Source organism: Schistocerca nitens, chromosome 4 (genome assembly GCF_023898315.1).
Source record: "Schistocerca nitens isolate TAMUIC-IGC-003100 chromosome 4, iqSchNite1.1, whole genome shotgun sequence".
Taxonomy (NCBI): Eukaryota; Metazoa; Arthropoda; class Insecta; order Orthoptera; family Acrididae; genus Schistocerca; species Schistocerca nitens.
The window spans coordinates 852621146-852645152 of record NC_064617.1 but is presented as its reverse complement, the minus strand read 5'-3'; the positions used below and the strand labels follow the sequence as shown (position 1 = coordinate 852645152).

The window sequence follows — 24007 nt, the reverse complement described above, 5'->3', positions numbered from 1 at the left end:
TTTTCCAACAGGATAACGCGGGCCCTCGTACCACTGTTGTAACCCAACATGGTTTTACGGAGTGTCGACATGTTGACTTGGCCTGCTCGTTCACCATATCTGTCTCTAGTCGAGCACATGTGGGACAGCGTCGGAGGATAACTCCAGCGCCATCCACAGACAGCCTTAACCGCCCCTATAGACTGGCCAAGAGCAACAGGCAACTGTATGACACAATGTATGCACGTTTGTATGCTGGCATTAGACATTCTGGCAGCTACACCAGCTATTAATGTACCAGCATTTCATGTGCGATGGCTTTCCTCACGCTTCAAGCTGCGCGGGGTAGCCGCGCGGTCTAGGGGCACCTTGCCGCTGTTCAAGCGGCTACCCCCGTCGGAGGTTCGAGTCGTCCCTCGTGCATGTGTGTGTGTGTGTGTGTGTGTCTGTGTGTGTGTGTGTGTGTGTGTGTGTCGTCCTTAGCGTAAGTTAGTTTAAGTTAGATTAAGTAGTGAGCCATCGTAGGGACTGATGATCTCAGCAGATTGGTCCCATAGAAACTTACCACAAATTTCCAATTTTTTTTTCACGCTTCCATTAACCTGTGATCTTGAGATGTCAATCACTTAAATATGTTACCTAGAGAAATGTGTTCCCATAATTTTATTACTCAACATTAATTATTTTTTTGTGTTGCGACATTTTTCTGAAGTTCATCTACATCTACATTTACATATATACTCCATTAGCCACCAAGCGGTGTGTGCCGGGGGGCACAATTCGGGCCAAAGTCATATTCCCCCCCCCCCCCACCCCCCCCTCTGTTCCACTCGCGGATCGCGCGAGGGAAAAAACGACTGTCTGAACGCCTCAGTACGAGCTCCAATTTCCCTTATCTTTGAATGTTGATCATTGCGCGATTTGAAAGTTGGTGGTAATAATATATGCTCTACATCCTCGGCGAAGATCGGATTTCGGAATTTAGTGAGCATCCCCTTCCTTTTTGCGCGTCATCTACCCGAAAGTGTGTCCCACTTCATACTTTCAAGGAGATTTGTAACACTCTCGCGATGATTAAATGTACCAGTCACGAATCTTGCCTCTCTCCTTTGGACCTTCTCAATCTCTTGAATCAGAACCAACTGGCAAGTGTCCCATACAGACGAACAATATTCTAAGACTGGACGAAATAAGGTATTGTAAGCAATTTCCTTTGTTGAAGGACTGCATCGCTTGAGGATTCTACCAATAAACCGCAATCTAGAGTTCGCCTTGCCCGTTATTTGTGTAATCTGGTAATTCCATTTGAGATCATTTCGAATAGTCACACTCAGATACTTGATGGATGTTACCGCTTCCAAAAACTGGGCATTTATTTTGTACTCGTGTAGTCGAATTAAGTCGGGTGATGCTGAGGGAATTAGATCAGGAAATGAAACACTTAAAGTAGTAAAGGAGTTTTGCTATTTGGGGAGCAAAATAACTGATGATGGTCGAAGTAGAGAGGATATAAAATGTAGACTGGCAATGGCAAGGAAATCGTTTCTGAAGAAGAGAAATTTGTTAACATCGAGTATAGATTTAAGTATCAGGAAGTCATTTCTGAAAGTATTTGTATGGAGTGTAGCCATGTATGGAAGTGAAACATGGACGATAAATAGTTTGGACAAGAAGAGAATAGAAGCTTTCGAAATGTGGTGCTACAGAAGAATGCTGAAGATTAGATGAGTAGACCACATAACTAATGAGGAAGTATTGAATAGGATTGGGGAGAAGAGAAGTTTGTGGCACAACGTGACCATAAGAAGGGATCGGTTGGTAGGACATGTTCTGAGGCATCAAGGGATCACCAATTTGGTATTGGAGGGCAGCGTGGAGGGTAAAAATCGTAGAGGGAGACCAAGAGATGAATACACTAAGCAGATTCAGAAGGATGTAGGTTGCAGTAGGTACTGGGAGATGAAGAGGCTTGCACAGGATAGAGTAGCATGGAGAGCTGCATCAAACCAGTCTCAGGACTGAAGACCACAACAACAACATTAATGGGGATTTTCGCCTTGTTATACGCAGTAGGCTACACAATATTGTGAGATAATTGCCAGTCATTACACCACACATTTATTTTCAGCAAATCCTCATTGATTTGTTCACAACTTTCCTGTGATACTACTTTCCTGTAGACTACAGCATCATCGGCAAACAGTCTCAGGCCGCTGTCAATACCATCAACCAGATCGTTTACATAAATCGTAAAAAGCAGAGTACCTATTACGCTGCCCTGGGCCACACCTGAAGTTACGCTTGTTTCTGTTGAAGCCACCCCTTTTCAGGACGACATACTGCTCGCTGTCTGTTAGAAAACTTTCTATCCAATCGGATATGTCATCGGACAGACCGTATGCACGCACTTTTTGGAGCAAGCGACAGTGCGGAACTGAATCGAATAGCTTTAGAAAGTCGAGAAATATGGCTTCACCCTGGGAGCCGGCATCTAGAGCCTGTTGTATATCATGCACAAAGAGGGCCAGCTGTGTCTCGCATGACCGCTGTTTCCGAAAACCGTGCTGGTTCCTGCAGATGAGCTTCTCAGAGTCTAGAAAGGTCATTACGTCTGAACACGGTGCTAGAAGATGCTCAAATGGTTGAAATGGCTCTGAACACTATGGGACTTAACATCTGAGGTCATCAGTTCCCTAGAACTTAGAACTACTTAAACCTAACTAACCTAAGGACATCACACACATCTATGCCCGAGGTAGGATTTGAACCTGCGACCGTAGCGATCGCGTGGTTCCAGACTGTAGCGCCTAGAACCGCTCGGCCACACCGCCGGCCTAGAAGATGCCTCATCTGTTAAAGTGTGCCACTGTTTAGAGTTTGTTAAATGTAGCCTTCGTTGTTTCGGAGCGATGTGTGAGTATTTAAGACCATTGTATTACGTTTCGGTACCTGTTGCAAGCGACCTTCTTCAGGGTTTAAACATAAACACCCTGAAAAATGTTGCTTGCAACAGGAACCGAAAGGTCGGTACTTTTATATTCATTGACAATCCGGTCACAAAACCAGAAAAAATTTTATTGAATGTGATAATGCCCGCGGAAGCCTACGTTTATATCCTTTATGGTGGTTTACAAAACACGGTTATAGGAACACTTATCATCCAACTGTGCCTATGCGGATTGCAGCGGTCTGAAATACTCGCATATCGCTGCAAAACAACGACAGTTACATTTAACAAACTATAAACAGTGGCACACTTTAACTGATGAGACATCTTCTACCACCGTCAGTGGAATCTACGTCCGACACTTAACCGCTTACCTCCACCATCCCTTTCCAACTGCCACTTTGGAGTAGGAAAGTGCTCCGTTGTGTTTTGAGCCAATCAGAGCCCTCCATTTTGTTGCATGTATATCTGTTGCCTTCTGAGGCCGACCAATGGCTATCTTCTTAAGTTGCTGATGTAATGCCACGTCACCAGGGACGCAACTCATGACGGTTTCTGTCCCCCAGTTTATTTACCCTCGCTCTCTCACAATCCGTTGGCAGCATATTGTGCAACATTGCGTAATCTTAGGTATCACTCACTGAGTACTCTATCAGTACAATTATTATATCAAGAGCAAGTCTCATCTGCAAAGTACAGAAATTTTCTTACAGTTATGATACACTGAAGCTCCAAAGAAACTGTGCTCGATTGATTTCTGTAATGATTGATACATCGAATCATCTGGGTTTGAAGTTGGTTACTCTCCTTATCAGGTATTTTCACCCTGAAAATGGCACCACGGTGAAAGTGCTCGAATTGGTTAATTTAGGAGGAGAAGCTTCAGATTTACTTCAGAATTATGTGCTGGAGGTTTTAAAGAAATATGATCTTGAGGGAAAGGTGATTGCAGTTTCTGCAGACAACACTAACACCAATTTTGGTGGTAAGCAGAGTAAAGGAAAAAAACAATTTGTTCTATAAACTGCAACAGAACAGAGTGAATAATATAGTAGGTGTTGGCTGTCCAGCAATGTGGTGCACAATTCCTTACAAACTGGCTCAGATTGCCTACCCATCGATGCCAATTAATTGTAAACAAAATCTACCAACATTTCCACATATATACAGGAAGGGTTGAATCTCTGAAGTCATTCTGTAAGTTTATTGAAACTGAATACAAAACTGTACTTGGGCACAGCAAGAAAAGGTGGCTATCTCTGCTACCACCATTGGAAAGAATTGAAGAGATATTTCCTGCTTTGAAATCATATTTCATTTCCCTTGATAAGTGTCCTGTTATCCTTAAACAATTCTTTGATAACCCTGTGTCTATTTTTCTTCTACATTTTCTTGTTAGCCAGCTAAAACCTTTCTCCACAACAATTAAATGTATTGAGAAACAAGAAATCACAATAGTGGAAGTTTATCAAGAAATAAACAAATTATTGGGCAAATTACAATGTAGAAAATCTTAAAGATTTCTCGCATCCTTTGTACGTGAGACTCTAAGAAAGCTGGAAGAAGCAGGTGAAATTATTGTAGAACAATTTAATATTTATGCTGACATCTTCTATGACTCTTGCATTGAGTATATTAAACAATGGTGTTTACCATTTCTCACACCTTTTAAAGCTTTTGACTAGGTTAATACTGAAAAGGAGCAGCTACAGTGGAAAGATATTCAGGAGTGTTGTGTTTTTGTTAAAAGTATTGTACCAAATATTCTTGTTTATGAAGACCAAGTGTCTTGAAAGGAGGATATAAGATGAACATCAACAAAAGCAAAACGAGGATAATGGAATGCAGTCAAATTAAGTCGGGTGATGCTGAGGGAATTAGATTAGGAAATGAGACACTTAAAGTAGTAAAGGAGTTTTGCTATTTAGGGAGTAAAATAACTGATGATGGTCGAAGTAGAGAGGATATAAAATGTAGACTGGAAATGGCAAGGAAATCGTTTCTGAAGAAGAGAAATTTGTTAACATCGAGTATAGATTGAAGTGTCAGGAAGTCGTTTCTGAAAGTATTTGTATGGAGTGTAGCCATGTATGGAAGTGAAACATGGACGATAACTAGTTTGGACAAGAAGAGAATAGAAGCTTTCGAAATGTGGTGCTACAGAAGAATGCTGAAGATTAGATGGGTAGATCACATATCTAATGAGGAGGTATTGAATAGAATTTGGGAGGAGTTAATGGCACAACTTGACTAGAAGAAGGGATCGGTTGGTAGGACATGTGTTGAGGCATCAAGGGATCACAAATTTAGCATTGGAGGACACCGTGGAGGGTAAAAATCGTAGAGGGAGACCAAGAGATGAATACACTAAGCAGATTCAGAAGGATGTAGGTTGCAGTAGGTACTGGGAGATGAAGAAGCTTGCACAGGATAGAGTAGCATGGAGAGCTGCATCAAACCAGTCTCAGGACTGAAGACCACAACAACAACATGAAGACCAACTGTTCGATGAATTTTCATGTGCACAGAACTTCATAAAAAGTGAAGAAGGAGACTAAGAAAGTGTTAGTGCAACGTTGTGTAAAATATTTGCTTATTTCAAAAGTAAAAACATTAACATGAAAAACATGATTCATTTCGTGGAGTTTTGTCTGGCAATTCCTGGGTCAAATGCTGCTGTGGAACGTGTGTTTTCGTTAGTGAACTCTTTGTGGTCAGATGAAAAAAACAGAATGGAAGTTGAACCAGTGAGGGCCTTGTTCATTGTCAAAACACATTTTAATGGTGTATGGTGTACTGACTTTTATGATACAATTTCAAACGAAAATGCACGTCTTGATTAAGTACATAAAAGTGAAAAGTACGGTGATAGTGTGGCAGAATAATTGTAAAAATTGATTTGGGATCATCTGAGTGCACATTGTAAAGGTAAACTTGTATGTGTATTAAATTTATTCAATACAATATTTATGTCCCGTTTTTTTCTTCATTGTCCCAGGTTTTTCTCTAATTTATTTTAAATGTCCCCTTTTTCAATGGAAATGAAATGGACACCCTACTCCAGCACTACTTCAGACATTAGTCGAGTCCATGCCACGTCGTCCTGAAGCACTTCTGCATGCTCGCGTGGACCCTATACAGTACAATAATAGGCAGCTGTACCAGTTTCTTTGGCTCTTCAGTATAAGACATAGATGAAGTTACAATTTTTTCAGGTAGTAATTAGAACTTTATGACCGTCTCTCGCACTGTTTACGTAATGTGTGTAACATTATCTTTCTGCGTTTTTGTTGCTCTCTACTGCAGTCGCTCCGCGAGGTGATCCCGCACGTGAAGAAGGAGCGCCGTCTGTCCAAGATAGAGACGCTGACGCTGGCCAAGAATTACGTGATGGCGCTCACCAACATCATCTGCGAGATGCGCGGCGAGGCGTCGCCTTACGCGGCGGCGCTGCTGCCACCCTCGACGCCCGGCGTCGCCGCTATAGTGGCCGCCCCCGCCGCCGGCGACGTTGCGCCCGCCCCCGCACAGGGCGTGGCCGCCCCCGGCTACGCGACGGCCCCCGCCGCTGCCGACGCTGCCCTCAGCCCGTCGACGGCGTCCGCCCTGCCAGTGGAAGCCTTCGGCGTCGGCGTCGGCGTCGGCGTCGGCGTCGGCCTCGTCGTCAAGGATGAGGCTGCCGGAGTCACGGCCGCCCCCGACGCCACCATGTGCGACGAAGACGCCGTGGCGCTCAACAGCTTCGACGACACCGACGGCAGCTTCTACGACGACCTGAGTCGATTCGTCGACTGAGGGGCACCTGCCTCCACTGGTCCGTTGGCGCCGGCTCGTCTGCATTCGCTCTAACTCCTGCGACCGCAGGTCAAACCGTCCCCGCCAGAAAAAGGGACACTTACCCACACACACACACACACTGTACTTCTGACGAGCAATACCATGGTTACCGTCGCCAACAGCATCTTGTCTTTGCCGCAGTTACCACTGCCTTTTCTGCTAACAATCCGGCAGTGTGCATGTCTCCAACAGTTCGTACAGTAAACAGCGAAGTGTTGCTCTCGTTAGCTAAACAGTTTCACTGTTGGCCAGCGGACGGGAATGTAATCCCTCCGAATAAAACCACTCGAACGAATTTTGCCTGAACTGCTTTCATAATTACGCTAGTTGCGTGGAGTGAGCTTCCACTGACTGAAACACATAAATAAGGGAAAAGACGTTGGCTCCCCTTCTTAGATATAGAAATCTCTTCTCACTTTACCTAAAAGTGGCCGAGGTGTAATGGGAACATCACCTTTTCCGCTTGAGTCTGTCATAATTACGATGTTGAGCTTCATCTTATGTCATTTCAGACTCGATTCTTTGATTGCTTTATCATATAGCTGCAGCTTCAACAATTCGTGCCGTTTTTACTGGGTCCGAAATGTTGACTATTTTGTGCTTGTCAGAACTTGTACGACTGTTTGCAAGGTTTCCTCCATGTGATGTAGAAGCACATGAAGTTTATTGTTAATGGTCTACCTTATTAAATACTGTGCATCGCTTTAGACCTGGAAGTTACCTACTGCCTCTAAATATGTTTTTTACGGTTTGCCGTCCTGAAATTTTCTCCTCAAAGACGGCGAAATACCTAGTCGTGCTAAGAAAGTGTGGACGCTCGCTGCGAAAATAATTGTATCGATCGGCTAATCACTGTTTTACCTCCGTGGACCTATGCCTAAAATGCTGTTGCAAAATTGGATTGCAAAGGGTGAGGATAGGGAGTGACAAGACTTTGACGCACCAAAACTGTCAGTTCCAAAAGCTGACTACAGACAGAGAAATTCACTCGTGAAAAGTCACAGGCTGTGCATGTATCACGCTGATCTCCCTTTTTCGTTAGCGAATAGTGTATTGTGGTAAACACTTACATCCTCAATCAAACAACCCTGAATTCCCCAGTAAGTGATTCTCCACTCAAGCGCATACAGCTTACCCATCATGCGTTACGCCCATTAAAATGTTTGAAAATTTTTCACCTACTGAACTAGAGAAATATTATCAATAGGCTACATATGGCAGGAGTAGAAAAAACTTATATATACTCGCACACTTCGATTACTAAATGCGAAACTCGGTTAAGTATGGAACATATAGGTGATAGTCTCACATGATACTGAACTGCAAATGAGAATGAAATTCTTAATGAAAATGAGTTACTTAAAGCACAATCAGTCAAGAACGTACAATGTCAATACATTTTCGAATTTGATATGACCTTTCTGGGCATAAAAACATATCACTAAAGTCAATGCCGTTTTTACTGAGAAGTTACCAACCTATATCGAGTTTTAAATCTAAATCTTAACTAATTGTACAAACCATTTCATAAACAACACCTTATAATCGGCTAGCTCAAAATTTATAATGTATTCTAAATATTTCTAGTCGAGTGAACATATTGGAAGTTTTTTTTCAAGAAGTCTATGGGCTTTCATTGATTTGTAAGAGCCTGTATTTAATAATTGTTTTCACTTGTCACTCTGAATCTTTTGAAATATTAGATTCTTCCCTTTTGATATGCTCTAGCATGAGATTGATTATATTACATTACAGAGACTTCAAATACGGGAAATGTAAACAGGAATGTAGTTGCGAAACTGCAACAACTTTTCCTCTTCTAATGTTGCTTTGTGGACCAAGAAACAAGTGGTACCACTTATGAAAATTGAGTACGAAAAAGAAATGTATTCATACGTTGTCTACTTTATATTTCTCAGATACAGAAAAGGCATAGAATTCTATATTTGTCAGTTCTCCTTCCGAAAGTAATTTAGAAAGTTGTGTACATAAATGATTCAGGGAGCTTGCATGCATAAATCTTTGCCTATATTACTACTTGTATCATTTTCTCAAGCAATTTGTATTTCATTCTGTCTGCACAACAGCCCAGAGACATGTTTCATTCACCACATAATAAACGAGTGCTAAGGAGAAATACTTGCAGGGACAGTGTGATAAACGAAGAGTGATTGAAATGTACTCAGTACACTGTATATGTGAAACCTGTAAATGCGGAATTAGTATAAGCAATTTTTTGAAATATTTCAAATTATGAAATGCCAAATGTTCATAGTGTCCAGTCCTTTACGCCAGTGCGATTCAGCTGTAGTTCATGCATACCATATGTTAACAGTTAATTTATTTTCTACAATGTACGTCAAGTATTGTATATTTTAATCATCAAAGTAATATGTGATAACAAATCAAATATCTCGAAAAATAATAATAGAGTAGGATATTATATTTAAATGTCTGAATGTGGATGTCCAAGTATATGTTTTAAAGTTTCTGCCGTAATAGTACTAGTGCTAAGGGTTTGTCAGATTTTTGTGATATAATCCGTCTTAGATTTAAAAAAAACAATCTCGAACGTCAGGTCGAAAATTTGTCTTGATTTACGATTATTAGTGGGACCTTTTACAATAGGCAGACCGTGTAGCTGCCTAAGTTTAGATCAAAGAATAGTTTTCCAGTGGTTTCGGGTATCACGTGGCCGACAGGAACACTCGTATTGCATACAGTATGTTCACTCTTGGCGAGTAACATGAAATTTTATCGAGGTTGTTGGACTTGGTAAAATAGCTTGTTAGTACTTTTATAGAGACAAGAAATAATGACGAAAGCATATGGGTTGGAAATAGGGAACCAGAGCAAAAATAACGTGACGATTATACTACATCCCTTTGCCCTGATGTATTCGAACCAAGAGTTCTACGCAGTCTCGAGGTAACAGTGACTCACAGCTGGTGAAGTCATCGGAACCAGAAAAAAAACAGAGGGACGTATCGCTTGTTAATTAGAATGTTTATATGCATTAAGGGAAGTTTTTTCGTTAAGATGTGGTACTTGTTGATATGGAAAATTGTGAGAGATTGAGATTTTGTGATAGATCAGTGCTTGAGTCGATAGCCACACATTTTACAAGAGCCATCTCATCAAGTCACTAAAGCAACTCAGAACTTAAACACACTACAGTCCCTACTTCTGCAATGTCTGCAGAAACTCTTGCACAGATATGAGAAAATGGGATCCATGACAATAATGGTGGTTTGAAATGAAGTAACGTAGATTACAGGCGAAATTTCAGCTGTCAGTGACTCAGAAGGAATCCTTCTTCCAAATGTTACATTTGCATGAACGGTACCCTTTTTACTTGAGATTTCTGCAGAGAGACAAAGCATCAATAATGTATTGAGTTGGTGCCACATCATAATTAAAGCGAAATAATGTGAATAGTCACAGGTGTTGAAGTTATAACTGACGACGTAACTGGTCTCCGTGGTCTGACACCATTAAGTGAGAACATGTTTCAGCTGATCCTACACTCAGCGGTTGCCTTAGTTTCCAGGGGAGCACCTCGTGCTATTCCATGTTTGGTTCCAGAGAAGAAGTGTCCTTAAAGGCATATCGCTAGAACCTCACCTCTTGCTTTATTCTGAAAGCAACTTCCGTTTGACTGGCTGACCAAATTATGCAATTTTATTTGCGTTGAACCTGTTTCCAATGATAGTAATATTTCACTGTCTAGGTTACCTCCCTCTACAGGTTTGCATCTGTATGGCTCTTTCCTTTCGTGCAGATACATTTAGAATCACACCATTATCCTCACTTATTCATACCATCTCTTCTTGGATCTTCCACGACTTCTTTCACTATCCAGTACATAGGTCATGGCCTGCAGTGGTAACTGCCATTCTGACGTTTCCACAAATTTCTTCCATTTATCCCTACATCCCTCTCTTATATCGTTTACTGGTTGAATTTTTAACTTTTTAATACATTTATTTTTTATTTTATTTAATTTTGTAGACCCTTTCACAACTCTTAGGAATCTAATTTTCGCCGTTTGATAGGAGTCCAGATCTCACTGCCTTAGAGAAAAACTGTAAGAGTTTCTAATTTCTTTCTTTATTTTTTTAAAGAAGAATTGCAGTAGTTCCTAAAAATTTAAATTTCTTTCTTCACTTCATTTTTTTTATTTTTTAAAAGTTTTGTTCACAGTTATCGCAATGTTACAAGTTTATTGTGTACATATTGATCTTCTAGATAAATTATGGGATTTCAATGATAGTTAAAAAAAATTATTTGTTCCGTTATCCTGTTATGAATGACACTTTTTATGTTATATGTTGACTCCTCTAAATGCAATTACTTCTGTCTTATCAGTAGAGATCTTAAAATTATTTTGTTGGCTCAGTAAACTGCGGTTATGGACGCCAGTTGGAAGTTTACCTTCATTAATATGCAATGTTAAATGGTCATCAGCGAACAAGCGATGTTTGTTTGCAATTTGTATTATGTATTATACTTTTATCTAAAATTTTTCACTTTCTCAAAAAAACGCACGCTCAAATATATGTGTGTTGTGTGTGTGTGTGTGTGTGTGTGTGTGTGCGTGTGTGTGCGTGCGCGTACATGTACAAAAATGAGGACGACATACAGTACCCTTGCCCAACCCCATGGTTTTACTTGATGTTTTGAGCTAGTTTTGATCTTCCTTGTTGAACATATATACTGAGTGCTCTCCTAAGAGCCATCAGGCGCATTTTCTGTAAGGTTTTCTAGATTTTTGCAGTTTCGTTTTTACGGTGTGTAGCTGGAAGCAGGTCAAACAAATAATGATCATCATTTGTTTCGCGTGGCACCCATTGTCTACGGAAAGCGTCGGTTTGTTTCAAGTTGGAAACAAAACTATTCTTAATATTCCGGTTTACGTGCCCATCCGACAGAGCGATCCCATATTAGTCCAGTACGATATTCGCTTTATCGATATATATTAAGATGGACAGTATAAGATGGAAAATAACCACTACTACAGGAGCGACTGAGCAGTGCTGCTACATTGCGTTAACAGCCAGTGCGAAGGCGTTGCTGCAGTACTGGTTGTTCTTCGTATTTACGTCTCTGCTAACACACATAGATAAAACGAATTTTGTACTCTACTAATATGGGACCGCTCTATCGAAAGGGCACCTAAATTCTGGCTTTAAAAATCACTTTGTTTGTAAAAGATAGCAAACCAACATTTTCCGTCAACAGTGGGCGTCTCACGAAAGACGCGATGAGTAACATTCGTTTGGACTGACTGCACCTACACAGTGCAAAAACGAAACTGCAGATATCTGCGGAAACATCAAATAAAATGCTCACGACGACTCCTAGAAGGGAAACCCAATATGTATAGATATATGTGTGCCTGTGGTAGCCTTGTTCTTCCATGATCCTACAGAGAAGTTGTCTCTTCCGTCAAAAGCCTTCTTTTAGCATATAATGCTATGAGAGTTTCAGTATTACACTGTCTTCTTTCCTGTGTCTGTTATTTTGTAATCAAAACGTTGTCGGGGCAAGATCTGTCCTACCTGAAACCATTTCATTCCTCTGTCCATTCCTCTGAAGAAAGTGCTTCAACTACTATTTGTACTCATCCACACATAATTCTACTGTGCATCTTATACTTCCATAATTTCCGTTTTCTTTTATTTAGAAAACCAAAAAACCTTATGAACCTCTCTTCCCCTCCTGCTATTTGTTTTCTCGCGGTTTAATGAATTCGGCAATTGTGCGTTGCGACAATCATTAAGCAGACCATTTTCCTCTTGCTCTACTGCAGATCTCCACTTAGGACTATAATTATCCTCCTTAGGTTTTACACTCACGTTCCTCATAAATACTGCCTCCTCTTCAGAATTTTCATTTACAAGATGGTTGTGGCTTAGAGTACTCAGCATCAGATCGCTAGTGTCGTTAAGAAGGAGACTATTCTATGATTTCTGTATCTGTTCTCACTTTAATTCACGTTAATCCCACCTGCAAATCATAAACGCACAGCATTTTCAACGTTCGGAAGGGATCAAAACTGTATTGCTTTACACTATTGTTAAGGTAGACAGTTGTTGACATCCGGCCATCGACCTAGCACCTAACGATGTGGAGCAGTGGTTAAGACAACGTATTCACATTCGGGAATCAATCTTTTAGATTCCTCTGGTACTGCTGCGTGGACTGAGGTAAAGGTTGAGATGGTTCCTCTGAAAATGGCATGGCTTGTTTCCTTCCCTGTCCGTTCCAGTTCGAACGTGGGCTTCGTCTCAAATGACCAAGTCGTTGACGTGAAATTTAACACTAATCGTCTTTCTTTCTCTGAATCAGCACACACTGCGTAATTCTAAAGTGAATTCCGAATTCTAGAATTTTCACTTTGTGCTTTGTCCGAAAGAGGGAACTTGTATGGTGATTCGGAAAAAATTGACGGACGGATCGGCATTATAGGTCCAGTACAACGCACAGGCAGTAGAGCTATTTGCAGTTACGCAGGAATTCTAGTGATTTTCATTCTCCTTGGCTTATGCCACGCAATTTATTTCTGGCTCCCACTGATTTTCTCGTGAATTAGGGTCGATGTGACAACAGTTAGCTCTCCGTCTTCAGGCGTGATGCGGAGAATTCCGCCATCGGATATCCTTTGAGAGAGAACTGAGCGGCAGTGGTTGACTTTTCTACGGTAACTAGTTCTTCAGCAGGTTGAAGGCACACTTGAAATTAACGTATTATTTTACAGGGTATATGCAATGATTCCTCTTACAACTGCTGCAGGTGGAAGTTTAGTGCGACTCAATGTCTAACGCGTAGGCCCTTTGAAGTCTTAATGTTTCACGGCCCGGACAGAATCCTTGTTATCGTCAGCTGTTTCAGTGCGTTGCTCTGCGCTTGTTATAAACTACGCTCTCATTTGTCCCGTTGAGCATCACGCCTTGACTTTAATGCAGGAATCTTTGCCACCCTAACTTACTAACTAGCTGCTACTGGGTGGTTATGATTACAATACAACTATTCATGGAGATCGAGTGTGGGCTGTAATTATAGTATGGCAGTGAAACGTGTCAGCTACGCTAATGCGTTAATGCGAAACAAATTTACGCCGGAACAAAAAACTAGTTCCATATTGAACACCAGGTGCAAATCTGGCGCTGTACAGCATCTCGTGCTCATGCTGAACAAATTGTGTAAGTTGCAGTTAATAATAAGATCAACATTATGTCTTTCTCACTTGCATGTACTTCTCTACCCATGTCTCGTTAGTAATCCATTACATATGGAAACTTTTCTATGGTCTTTCTTGCATTCACAGCGCCAGATTTACACCTGGTGGCCAAAATTGGAACTACTTTTTTCCAGAGCAAATCGGCTCTGCATTAACGCATTAGAATATCTACGTTTCCCTCCCATACGATACTTACACCGCACACAGGAGCTCTGTGAGCAGCTGCTCCTTAATTATAACCAGCCAGTACTATTATTTGGTAAATTTTCGTTCGCTGCACCCTTTGCACCGTCAGGAAATGGTTTACACATCAATGCTCTTGTTTTGAAGCCTTCATTTCACAGTTTTCAGCACTACTAGGTTCAGTGGACGATAGAAGCGAGCACGTACTTTCTCAATCGACACTTTGGTGTGCACCCTAGGGGCGAGGTTTGGGCCTCAGCTTTCTTATCGAGACCACACCTTCTTCATTTCACAGCCTCCGATCCGTTTCTTTGTGAACGCACCTTATACTAGTAAGCGTTGACTCTGCGTCCTAAGCGACAGGTCAGAGGGCGGACTTCCGGGGGATGGCGCTGCCCGCTCGGGAGGCGGGTCTATTTTCCGGGCCACGGCACCGCGAGGCGAGTAACCGCCCCAGCTCAGCTCAGCTCAGCTCAGCTCAGCTCTGGAGCTGTCAGAAGCGAAGGCTGCAGCAGTGGGGGCTTCCCACCGCTGACATCATTTGTCCGAGTAATAGAGCCGGCCCTGCACGGCCCGCCGCAGCTGCGGCGTGATTACCCCAGAGGCTGGCCGCCGTTCGTTTGTTCCCAGCGCGAGCACGAGACGGTCGCGGGGCACTGGATTAGGAACCAGTCTCTACATAAAATGACAAAAGGGCTCGCCTGTAACTAAATCGACACATACTTTTTGTGCCACGTAAAATCGAAGTATCACGTTCCGGCACTTCGAAGTCATCTTCAGGTGCTGAATCAACTATTGTCTGTAACATAAAAAGAACTGCTAACCGCAGAAAAAAATCACGTCCACTTCTACAAATTTTACGGAAGGGACAAAAAATTTCTTTGTACAAAAGCTCCAAGGCAAAATTATCTTTTTTTGCTAAAAGATATGTGGTTTTCCAGTTCTTTATATTTTGTACTTTCTATCCAACGTCACGTTACCGGTAGTTTTTTTCCCCCTGCTGGGCGTGTTCCCTTTTTGCGGTAAACGATGCGGAATATAAATTAGAAGCCTTGTATTTTCAGGATACAAATTTATTTCACACCAGGGGAATAGTGCAAAATTTCGCACTTTTATATTGTTAAATAATGACAGTATTTGAATTAAGTGTATTCGTCGAGATAACGGTAATTATGTGAATGTTTTAGCATTCCGAATGTTTGTCCTGGCTTGTACCCAGGGCGAAAATCTGGGACTGTAAAGAAGCCCATATAACCTATAAATTAAACGCGACAAGCATTTTAAGTTACTGTAAGCACGTTAGGCCATAATTGCAATAGGTAAATCACAATTCAGGGTGACAGTGACAAATATGTTTACCTTTCTGGAAAGCTTATTCGTTCACCAAACTCATTTTGTACGACGGGTAGATATAATGGACTACCGCAATGGTTATTATCAATAACAACGCAGTGTACGAATTATCCAGATAATAACTATTTTAAAACAATTAAATGGTGTTTGTATCAAGATTGTATGAAAAGGGAGCTCTTATTCGTAATTGAAAATGAAATGAAATGATCGTATGGCATTGTTGGCCGGGAGGCCCCATGCGGGGAAGTTCGGCCGCCGTATTGCAAGTCCTTTTTAGTTGACGCCACTTCGGCGACTTGCGAGTCAATGATGATGAAATGATGATGAACACACAACACCCAGTCATCACGAGGCAGAGAAAAATCCCTGACCCCGCCGGGAATCAAACCCGGGACCCCGTGCGCGGGAAGCGAGAACGCTACTGCAAGACCACGAGCTGCGGACTATTCGTAATTAATATGGTAGCTTCGTAAAATACAGGTGTAAAGTTGGGCATCCAGTATGTACTTCTTCCTATGACAGCTAAAAGTCTCTTGTACGTAAAAATTTTCTACAAATGGTAAGTTTTAGCGCAATATCGGTATGCAGTGTCACAAGCCATGTCTGCACGTGTATTTTGAGAAAAAGGTATGTTTACTTGAGAAATAATATATATGTCATTTTCCTCAAAGTAAATATATTGTAAACGCCATTACACCAAAATAAGTTCATCGAATTAAATATTTTCTTCAATTTCATCTCTCTTTGTTGTCGGATATGTCCAAATTTCATTCAAAAACTGCATTCTTTTTCTGGAATTTAAAGCAAACTTTTTTAAAGTGTAATCGATTTTTATAATGTTTATGTGTGATTTGATTCTGTAGGCTGCTTCCTTGGGACGTTCTAGATACATCTGACTATTACTTAAATAAAAACTATCAGCTCGTAGGCCATTGACCTACATGCGGTGTATCTCTGCTGAAGCTAAATTCATAAATTCATGATAAGTTGAAAGGGTAAAAGAAATATTTTCCGCATTACCACGGGAAAGTTTTTCATTTATTTGTTTTTTATTTATTTATTTATTTATTTATTTTTTGAATTTTGGTCACCAAGTATTTTATTCTGTAAACTCTTTTCTTTTCAAGAGAAGAATACTAATTTTTTCGTTCTTCTGTGAAGAAAGTCTTCGGAGACTGTCGTGTGACTTGTCTCCTCCTTAACATAGCTGTTCTGGGAGTCACCTTTAATTCGACCATAAAAACCATTGACATTTCTTCGACGATTTTCTTCAGCGAACCGCATGTTATATCTACTCCCACTGCTGCCAAAACAAATGGTCTTGCAGGCACGCTGCTAAATCTCGGGAACGACAGAACACTTTGTCTCTGTTACGTTTGCTTGTAAGGTCGATTTTGCACAAGCATTGCGACTGACAGTGTCTCTGTCTTTTCCGTCCAGTTTGAACTTCAAGGCTTCACTGTGACTAGCCTACCCCAATATCCCACCAAAGGTAATGTGTCGCCAATTGTGCGCAAAGGTTGTTCGCCTGTTATGTACTGCGCTGACATCACTGCTTTAGAAATTATATCTGTAAATAAACAGTACTGTCTAATTATTAAATGATGGAGTCCAATATCAAAACTTACCAATATCACATACTTTTCTTGTCACAACTAAGTAAATTACATTACGAAATATCAACTGGGCAAACAAGTCGATGCAAATTTTCTGAAAGATAACACCTTGTAACAAGTGGCCGATTATTACATTTACTTCATGGGAGGGGGGGAGGGAGGGGGGGCACTGCTGCTACACGTTTATCCAATGAAGGCGATATTTTTCCATTAAGGCAGTATTTATATAGACCTCTTTGTTACATAACCAGTTTCGTGGCGATTATGCAATGTGCTTTTTACAAAGCCAAACTCTCGATAATGGCTTAAAACGCCAGGACTGGTTGTTTAATGTAGAACAGTCCTAAATAAAAAGTCCTAAATATAAATGCCAACCCCAACCATTTTATTTGTTGTTGCTAATAGTTTCAGCCTTTATGCCATTACAAAATACCTAAAATTGGTACTAAAAAATGAAACCCAATTCATTGTAAATTTAAAGAATACACAAATTTAGCAAGTTATAGTGTGGGAATAAATCTCACAGTCCGGTTTTTCTGACACTGGTAAAAATTAATACAAATTTTAGATATTTGATAATTATTGAAACAGTACCTAACAACAGCAAGAAGGAAGTTATAATAGCAGTCAGACGTAGAACAATGTTACCTTTTTCTCCAAACTAGTTCCATTTCACCGCATTAAATTTATGTATTATACTTCATGTAACAGGGGTCGAGTTCAAGAAATCGCATAATTTAATAGGTTCAATTGTTAAAAACGTCTCCAATAACATGGAAAATATATTCCCTGTCTCAACAAATGTAAAATATGTGAATATATCAGCGTGCTACCGACACTTGCAGCACCAATATTTTTCCGTGTTAAAAAACAGCTATTGCATAAAATTTATGGTAGTTTAACGTCACTCGCGTAATGGAAAAAGAAATAGCATATGTCCTTCCACTTATACGGAATTACTGTCGAAATACGACTGAGAAGTTGAAATAACTTGAAGAAAACCATGGTTGGCACTCAGCTTCACAATCAGAATGGTCGTTGCCGTCTCTGACACTAGAGATGACCATCAGTTATCATCACTGACATTAAGTTGAACCAATGAGAGTTCATAACAAGTATAGGGCGATGCGCTTGTATCACTGATGATAACAAGGATTCTGTCCGGAGAGCAAGATATCAGGAGCTTCAAAGAGTTTCTACATCCTATACTGAACAACATCAAGCTCCCATTTGTGCATTTCTGACATTTAGATAGGCATTCAAAAACGCTGAAATTAAAATGGAAGCCCAGTGAGAGGACGACGGAAAAATTCACAAGTTTTCTACACACCTTTGACACTGCGACCTACTACATCACCTAACACTGTATACTACACATGGTTAAAACCTAAATCGAACAAAGTGGCACAAAATGCTTCCTCTTCAGCAAATCTCCATTACTACCTCTCTCGATAACTTTCTGTCTTCTGTCATAAAGATCATATCAATGTACAGATCTGTGCGTGTACAAACATGGCTACTGCCCATCCATTAACTAGTACAGTTACTCGGCATTTTCTTCTCACAGACTTACTTATTTGACCCAAAATATTTGATTGAGTTGTATGGGGGATAAAACAAGTTAAGACGCTTCAGGTTCTTTTGGTTCCACCATCCCTTCAGCTACATTTCTCAGGAACGACTCAAGTGTTATATGTTCTCTTCGTATCATTATGTTCTTTCTTAGGATTACTCCTCATTCACTCGTAGTAGGACGTCTTCATTTCCCACATGATCAAGCTATTTGATCTTCATGTCTCCTGTAACGCAACATGTCAAAAAATTGTAATCGTTTCAGTTCTGCCATCCCCAAATCCCACGTTTCAGCACCCATTCACAACAGATACGCCTCATATATAGGTTTCTATGACCATTTGTCTAATTTTAAATGTGAACATTTTGGGTTAGATTTCCCTGTAGCTGTTATGAAATGTCAATTCAAACTATAATTTATTGCAACCAGTCACGCTACGATTTTCAGAGGATTAAACCTTGAGCATATATATATCAGTGAAGATGGCAGGTATTTGTTGAATAGTATGACTTTTTGGTGACCTTCAGCACGATCTTTCAGTGGTCTCTGCTTAGTTCCTCGTCACAGGGTGATCCAGCTCTCCCTACTGCTGCGTTTTATGCAGACTGCAACACCATCAAATACCGCGAGCAATATTTTCATATTCTCTCGCTCATTATGCTCAAACTATTAATCCCACACGAAAAAAATTAACGTGACCTTCTTGTAGGAAATTTAATGTAGTTAAATTTTGTGCTGCGATACATTTTTGCTGGAGGCCACAGTTTTCGAGTTACTCAAGAAAAAGGTATTTGTAGGTCACTTTTGTACGTTTTTCTTGAATAATTAGAAAACTGTGGTCTCAAGCGAAAAGGTATCCCAGTACAAAGTTTAACTACACTGAATTCCATACAAAAAGGTCCTGCTCATTTTTTTTGCGGAACTAACAATTTGCACATGGTGAGCGACAGAATGTGAAAACCTCACATGTGGTATTTGAATGTGTTGTGGGTTGCATAAAACCCAGCGGCAGAAACAACTGAATCACCCATATAAAGAGGATTCCGTTCATGTGATGATAAGGAACCTATGACCAATGACAGACAGCCCTCTGAAACGCGTAAGTACAATAAATTGTGTCTGGTTACGGTTGCAATCTCATTTGATATTTTCTCAGTTTCAGATTTTATACTTTTGGATGTTAGCAGGTTTTTGTTGTTACGGAAAGTTCTTTTACCTTGGAAAATCGTTGATGTTGCCCTATACTCGGCGGTAAAGTTCGAGGCTACGGCTCCAATGTTTCTGGGAGTATCTGCCCAGTACTATGATTTTTATGGGACCCTTACCATTGCTTTCACATGCGGCAGTGTTTGTTAATGGGAAAAAATGCGAGTTCTACAGTGGTTCTGAATCCACATTAAAGTCAATATCCCACTATAAGTCGCTGGGAAGGCAGTTCGAAGGTAGGAGAAAGGCAATGGCATTCTACAGGACCATGCCTATTAAAGGCCTGTGGTAATCAACCAATCTTCGACTTGATGGCAGCTTCGTTTGCTGTATCTTTCTTCCATTGATCCTCGTTTCTTTACTTGTTAGGTACACAATATCTCCCATCTCTCCAAGAAGCTCTTTTACAAGTTTTACATTTAGCATTTTAAAATGTACACCTGCTATTCTTTTTGTTTATATATCATTATAGCCATCAGGTAGCGCTCCCTCCATTTCTTCAGACACTCGATTCAGTTCCTATCCATTTCGAGGATCCGTGCTATGTCATTAGCGTACCATATAGTTCCAACTTCCTGTGACAGACATTTCTCCTGTCGCGCTAGTACTTGATTTGCCTGATTGCCACTCCAGAGCACAAATTAAATAGAACTGCTGGCTACAGACAAGAAGTCATTTTCCCATTGTCGGGCCTAGTGGTATAGCGGTAAAATGCTTGCCTGGGAACTCAGAGGTCGCGAAATCGCATCCCGGTCGAACCACGGTTCTTTCAATCTTCGTTTTAAACTAACATTCACCTCTCAGCAACGCGAATTGCCGCTAGAGACGAAACATGGTAACATGGTTCTGGTTCCATGCTAAACTGTAGGTTCCCTTTCCCCGGTTGGACAAGTGTGGTAATTTAGGGACACGCTAGTGGCCGAAGTTGCGCCCAGTTGAAAGACTTGCACTACGCCACTGAGAAACACGAAATTATTATTACTTTACCTCTATGGCGGTATCCAAAATGACGGTCATGTTGGTAACACAGCCACATAGACAACTGCATAATACGGACAGCCACAGTCGGTGAAATTCGTGGTCAACTGAATTTGAATAAAACCGCAAACAGCTGTCAATTGACAATTTATCCACGACCGGTTTTGTTGCGTTAAAGCAGCATCGTCAGGAGATTATACATGGAAAGGAATGCAACGTTGTAGGATATATATTTAAAAATTAATTAAGGACTGGTAATAAAAGTAAACCTAAATTAAAAGCGCTCACAACAGCACCTCATAAATTGGCACGTGGAGATGCCCCGAGCGTTCGCAGTAGCATAATCTTACTCCATGCAGAGGGGAAGTAGTCAGCAAATAATGGCGGCAGAGAACTGAGGCAAATAGTGAAGGGGATGAGGCACTATGAGAAAAACAAGCGTGATAAATGTAACAAATATGATTAAAATGTAATACAAGAAGCATAAAATAAGACGCCATCAGCGGTGCGCCTGACTGAGCAATTTTAACTGTTAACCACCCCCGTTGCTACGAAGATGAAACCCCAGAAGGAAAAAGTTACAGAAGATTAAAAGCAGGGAAGCGAGAAGTTAATTCAGCTGTCGGGCCTAGATGGGGCCGGAAATTGTCTAATGCTCGTTTTCCATCCTGACTACCTTGTTACGTGTAAGTGTCTTAAAGAGGGGTTATAACCTGATAAGGTTTTTTGCGTTAAAGCAGCATCCTCAGGTGATCCTACATGGAAAGTAGTTTAGTTCTTCACCTATACTTAGCTTGCTCACCAATGCACATGTGTCTAAGTTCCTGTAGGACCAAACTGCTGAGGTCATCGGTCCCTGGGCTTACACACTGTTTAATCTAACTTAAACTAACTTACTCTAACAACAACACACATACCCATGCCCGAGGGAGGACTCGGACCTCCGACGAGGGGAGCCGCGCGAACCGTGGCATGGCGCCTCAGACCGCTGCACCTGCTGTTCGTTTTGTTTATATATCATTATAGCCATCAGTTAGCAGTCGCTCCATTTCGTCAACACTCGGTTCAATTCCTATTCATTTCGACGTCCAGTGCTATGTCGTTAGCGCACCGTATAACTCTAACTTCCTGCACCTACAGCCCAACAGCTTGATTAACTTCTCGTTTCGCGATTTTTAGTCTTGCATAAATTTTACTTCCTGTGGGTTTTTATCTGTTTAGTAACGAGGCTTGTTGATGGTTTACGTTTTCCTAACAGACGCGCCACTGACGATTTCTTATTTTATGCTTCTTGTGTTACATTTTAATCATATTTATTACATCAACTACGGTTGTTTTTGCCCTAGTGTTGAAACCTTCTCGCCTCCTCTATATCTCTTTTGTTACGAAACCTTCCCTTCTACAATAACCTATGAAACCTTCTCTTAGGATTTCTGTCTCTTGCTTAATAATAACAAATGAAATTTTCCCTTTGAAATTAATTCTCTTTCTCAATAATAATAAGTGCAATCTTCGCATACAAATTTAAATGCTGCTTATTAAAAGTGATTTTCTGATTATTTCGACGAAACATAGACTGTGTCGTCGTCGTGGCCCTCATTCGTCACCTGCAATAACCCAAAACTGTTCCTTACATTTTTTGCTGGATCACCATCTGACTGCTACATCGAACTGCGACATGAATATACTTACTCTGTTTTACTATACTCTATTAGCTGCTGGTGGGCTATCATAATAAGTGGCTGTATTTATTACCAAAGCTGACGTTATTCTTTAATAGCAAAGCTGACGTTATTCTTTAATTAATTTGACTGCAGTTACGTAATTCATAGTTAAACTTTTTCTTGACAACAATAAAATTTTGCCAAGTTTTACGTTGATGTTTTTGGGGTGGATCGTAATCAGTAATGCAATATTGCTGGCAAAAATAAATTATATTCTGAAAACGATTCTTCAAATATTTACTGTTGGTAATGAAATGATTTTACAAACGTTCAAATGCGACTTACTTTTTACAATAATCACATAACTATCATTGCGCAAACATACCTTCAGTAGTCTTGAGTTTCTCAAAAAAAATTCAATCATATTAGTTCCTCTTATGATAATAGTTAGCTGATGTATCTGTACATCCGATTATAATCTCTTGTAAATCATACCTGGTGGCTGGCAGGCACACCGCTCCTCTCAACCTCTCGCTTCAGACCTTCTACCGACTAGCTTCACATCTCGCTTACTACTGACTTCCTACGAACGCTAAAGTGCGGTCTCTTCCACCAACAATGCGTTCTGGTGCAGACAATCCCTGCTACCATTACAAAATGTATCAATGCGAGGTCTTTCCCTCTCTTTTCTTAAAATGTATCCATACGCGGTCTCTCCCGCCCTTTTTAAAATTATATCAATGTGCGGTCTCTCCCGCCAACAATACTTTGGTGCAGACATTCCCTGCTACCACAATTATTTCCAAAATGACAAATATTAATTATTCCTACTTAATCCTAGTAATAAAATATAAACATCTTTCATAAATTGTGATTTGACAATAGACAATAGAAATATTCACGTCTTACCGTGTCTCACCCAGTGCGTTGTTAGCCCCAGTCCTCTGCCGGCTGATATTTGTTGACCACTTCCCCTCTTCATGGGGTTGAATTTTGTGACTACGAACCCGCTTGCTAATTTACAAGACGCTACTGTAAGCATTTTGCATTTAGGTTTACTTTCATTGGCTGTCCTTAATTAATGTTTTATATACACAGATTACAAGTAGAACCGCCTGAAGATGCTGCTTTAAAGCAGCGAAACCAGTCGTGAATAAACGATCAGTTAACGGCTGTTTGCTGTTTTATTCAAGTCCAATTTAGCATAAAAAACAAACACTCCGTCTTCAGGCCACGAGTGGCCTACCGGGACCATCCGACCGCCGTGTCATCCTCTGTGGAGGATGCGGATAGGAGAGGCATGGGGTCAGCACACCGCTCTCCCGGTCTTCCCGGTATTCTTGACCGAAGCCGCTACTATTCGGTCGAGTAGCTCCTCAATTGGCATCACGAGGCTGAGTGCACTCCGAAAAATGTCAACAGCGCATG

General features: G+C 40.8%; 1 protein-coding gene across 1 annotated transcript in view; it reads left to right on the top strand.

The window, feature by feature from the left end:
- Nucleotides 1-6721, top strand: part of LOC126252614 (protein dimmed-like) — a 40723-nt gene extending 34002 nt beyond the window's left edge. The window contains exon 2 of the mRNA XM_049953516.1: nucleotides 6233-6721. Coding sequence (XP_049809473.1) covers nucleotides 6233-6721 — 489 coding nt within the window. The remainder of the gene's footprint in view (nucleotides 1-6232) is intronic.
- Nucleotides 6722-24007: the final 17286 nt, after the last annotated feature.